Source organism: Limulus polyphemus, unplaced genomic scaffold (genome assembly GCF_000517525.1).
Source record: "Limulus polyphemus unplaced genomic scaffold, Limulus_polyphemus-2.1.2 Scaffold1373, whole genome shotgun sequence".
Lineage (NCBI taxonomy): Eukaryota > Metazoa > Arthropoda > Merostomata > Xiphosura > Limulidae > Limulus > Limulus polyphemus.
The window spans coordinates 132,815-137,331 of record NW_013666983.1 but is presented as its reverse complement, the minus strand read 5'-3'; the positions used below and the strand labels follow the sequence as shown (position 1 = coordinate 137,331).

Here is a 4,517-nt window from a genome sequence, read left to right as displayed (position 1 = left end):
ATAATCAGTCACAAGAACGTCGAATCTGAATCACTTGTAAAAAAACACGGGGGTGCTTAACTTTTTTCCAGGTGTATATATATTTCTGTAGTTTGTTATGGTTTTGCTACTTTCTGTAAGCCTGTTTAAATAGTGACACTCACTATTTAAGTGCAAATTGTTTCTTTCCATGCCATCCAGAATTATTCTTTATTCATCCAAGGTTACCAAGTGCAGTATCTGTGCCTTTTTCTTGAAAAAATGTAAGAGATTGATGTCATCAGTTACCTCTTATCCTTTTTTTTTACATTTTCTTAATATCCATTTCTCCTATAACCTTGTATTGTAATTCAAATACTATTACAGTGAGGTGTTAAAACACACACTTAGATACTTTCAGTTAAAGTATTAATTGGTGACTTTTGTGCTTTTTTTTTGTAACTCAAATATCCACTAGGCTCATAATCCTCTTGCTGTAATAAACTGATCATTATATGTTAGGAAATTCATACTAATCTACATTTTTATTCAATGATGTATGAATAATTAATAGCATGTAATTACCTTGACATCATAAAAGGAATTGACCATGTAGAATTAATGATGAATAGAAAACTGTGAAAAAAATTACTACAGTTCATATTATTCAGAAGTGCTTTTAGTTTCTTTGAAATTAATTCCAACAATTTAGTTGAATTTTGATAAATTAAGTTATTTTGATCAGTTTTAATGGATGTTCTGAATATACTACAAATAGTTCTTAAAATTTGAAAAAATACTTTAAAATTATCATAGAGAAATTTGTCTATTATAATTTATGTTTCAAAGACCATGGAGTACAATAATTTTAGTTTATATTCTTTAAAACACGGAAGATACAGTAAGTTATTATAGGCTAAAAATTAACTGGTGAAATTGCATACATTATTAACTGTGTGCTTTTCAATGTTTTATTTATTAGTTACTTTAATAGCCTGTGGGTATATTTGTGTTCGAGTAAAATTGTCAGAATTATTGTTGTTAAATTGTTGTACAAATTTCAAATTTTTGAGCTCAGAATAATGTACATATTCTTGACTGCAAATATGTGTTATTTATACATATCATAATCTGGTTTCTAGAAGAACATACATACAGACACTTAACAGATATGTATATGGATAATATAAAAATGTTCAAATTAGCTAAAGATAAGCATATTTATACATTACAACTTCTGTTATAGAGCCAATGGATTAAAAAGGAAGAAATAGAATTTTTGACATATCTTCAATTATTATTTTCATCAAGAAAGTAATCTTTGTAAATGAATGAAACTGTAGCAATGGCTGCTTATGTTAAATAAAAATTTAGGAACTAATAACCAAATTACTAATAACCCATTAATTCTAAGAACCCGTGAGTGAAGGAAAAAGAGAATATGTTATAATATGTCAACCGCAATACATTTGCCAAATCCATTGCTAAAATTACCTCTTGCCCAAACCAGACTTCATCAGGCTAGCTTGGATATGGCAGACCTAGTAATGGTCTAGGTGCTATATATATATATCATCAGTTTTCATGAACAGCTGTTAGGATATAAATCAGATTACAGAACTGGATTGTAATTATTATAAATTTTATTTAAGTCTTTTACAAATCAGGCTTTTAGGTAAGAATTAATAACACAACATCATCTATTTTATTTCTTTATTTATTATTTTGTATTATTATTTTATTTTAATTAAATTTATTATCATTCACAAGAACTGGCAAACTGACAAGCTAGTTTTCTTCCTCCTGAAGTGGGTAATGTAACCACAGCATCAACAGGAGAAAACTATATTAGTGATTCTAAGAATCCAGGTGTGAAAGCAAAGGAGAGTATGCTATAATATGTCAGTCACATTATTGTTTGAATTCATACCCAAGTTTCTTATCAGCTAAATGCTTTCTCTATAACAAAAGTATGAATGAGACAATATATATCGTTAAATATGTTTAATTTTGTTCAAATGATTAATCAATATACATGCCTCCTAGTTCTTAATTGAAATATAAAACTTTTGTAGGTCTTAACTCTTTCTAAATAAATTAATATAAAACTTGTATTATTATAAAAATAAAACAAAGTGTATCAATGAATCAACAATGACCATATTGAAATTGGATTTTTCAGTGACTAAAATTAGTTATCTGATATCATGTTTGCTGTGTCTGTTTTGTCTGTTGACAAATGGGTAACATGTAGTTGAACTGAACACCCTAAATTGAATAAATTGTTGGATTCAAGCAAAAAAAAAGACTAAATTATAATCTTTCAAGTAACTTAACGCTTGTTATGGTGTAGCTTGAATTAGATTTATATTTCAAATTAAACCATTTATTGGCTTTCAAGATTGAAAACACACTAAGAAGTAGGTTTGGCAAAGTATTAAACATGAAATGAAACATAGCAAGGCAACAGTATTAAATGCTTATAATTTTGCTTCTCATCTGGTTAATTGCATGTAAGCCGAAATGGTTCTCAACTTATATGCAATTTTTTCAATACATCCATAAACATGCTAAATAAGTGTTACCTTGTGCATATTCAATTATTCTTTGTGAACATTGCAGAAAAGTTGAATAATGCTTTATAATGATTACAGATGCTTTTCCTCTTCTTGTTTGAAGAGTTTTGACATTATATATATATATATATATAAAATTACAGATTTGACACTAGCAGTACTGAAGAATTAATTTACAATGACTACACCATGTAATGAACCATAATTTAAACCTGTGCATTGTCATTCAGTCTAAACATTATATGAACTAAAATTAGCAGACATGGGTAGTGTACCATAATTTAAATACTGTTGCCTCACTATGTTTTATTTTATTTTACAGTATATTAAATCAATCAAGCTCTATCTCAAATACTATCTCTTTTCTCTCTCTCTCTTTACAGGGAGCTCTTCTTCTCAGTGAAGTTTTACGGGAACGAGATGTACAAGTTCAGTTCAAAAATAAAATCATGCAAATACACAAAACAAAGGAAGCTGAGTATGTTGAATTTATTAAAGAAGAATATAAAAAATATTTGGATGAGCACAAAAAGATAGAACAAGAAAAAATTAAGAAGAGACAGCAAGTTGATGAAGAACTAAAAAAGCAGTAAGTTTTACTATTTTTTATTTTCTTAATTGAATATTTCATGATACATCTAATTTATTTTATTCAAGCCTCTAAACAGACTTAAATTAGAATAATCTGGGTTCTTTACCCTGATATTTCAATCTGTTATAGTTTTAAAAAAAACTGCAGGTTTTATGAATATTGGCATTTTGATAATTAAAGATTACTGACTTATGCTACTATCAAGATGTGATAGGACATTGGAAGTTTTTATTTTGTTACTAGTTAATACAATCTTCTTATGGAAATGATAACTGTTTTTACTTTATGTTAAAATAAACTCTTTCAGTTTTTTTGCAGTTGTTTAGTGTAATCACATATTTAAATTATGAGCAGAAAATTATTTTTTTTTATAAAAAAGGCAAAAAATCATATGTTTGTAATAATGCTAATAAATTATACTGAAATATAACTGAACAGTGTAAGCTTATTAGTTCTATATAATTCCTATTTTTACCTTTTGGATTTTGTGCTTAATTTTCTTATATAATTACTAAAACTTTCTATTCTTTACATTTTGATGAAAACTGAAAAAAAAAATTAATGCTAGATTTGTAAATAGATGAATAACCATTGTTTGAAAACTGATCTGTTAACATTATTGTATGACATAAAAACACAAATCTTATATCATAAATATTGTTCATGTTGTTATTATGTAATTTTAGTTTCCCAAAAAGGTCTTCTTAGCAACTGCTAGTGGGCTATCAATTTAGCTGATCTGGAAGAATATGTTCCTGATAAACAAAATGTTTTGGGTTCAATCCCGATCTGTTCATAGTCGATCTTATTCCCACTTTCTATTAACTAACAAAACCATAAGGTCTTTTGGTCTTTCATAAAACGTTAGAATTATTATAACAGTTCATAAATGGCTGGTATTAGGTTAGAACTGTGTTTAATTTGATTTTGATATTGAACTGATTATTAATTGATCACTTTCAATGTAGTGAATTTACTTAGTTGTAAATGGCAATATTTCCTTTGAATTTATTGCCAAAACGGTTTTAGGAATCCTTGTATTCATGTAAAAATTTCTTATATTTAACTTTTTTTTTCTTCAAAATCCACTTATAAATAGTGCTGTTACTGGTTTTTTGAGATATTGAGATTTATCATTTATTAAAGAGTGAGTTTCTCATGCTACATATGTGTTGTAAATTATGAATATGCTGTACACAAATCTTAGTTTATCATAATACATTGTTTAGATGCTTTATATAAGGTTACTGATGACTTTTATGTACATCATTATCTAAAATTATGAACATATTATATTTATCTATATATTTAATATTGTTTTTCAGGATACAGGAACTCAAAGAAAATAGAACATACAGTAATATAGAAGTACCATTATAATATAATAATAC

The 4,517-nt window shown here is 26.8% G+C and overlaps 1 protein-coding gene across 1 annotated transcript in view; it reads left to right on the top strand.

Moving 5' to 3' along the window:
• The window catches only part of LOC106463305 (coiled-coil domain-containing protein 173-like), a 29,665-nt gene that overhangs the window by 12,338 nt on the left and 12,810 nt on the right, over window positions 1-4,517 (top strand). The window contains exon 4 of the mRNA XM_022390768.1: window positions 2,918-3,123. Within this exon, the coding sequence (XP_022246476.1) occupies window positions 2,918-3,123 (206 nt within the window). The remainder of the gene's footprint in view (window positions 1-2,917; window positions 3,124-4,517) is intronic.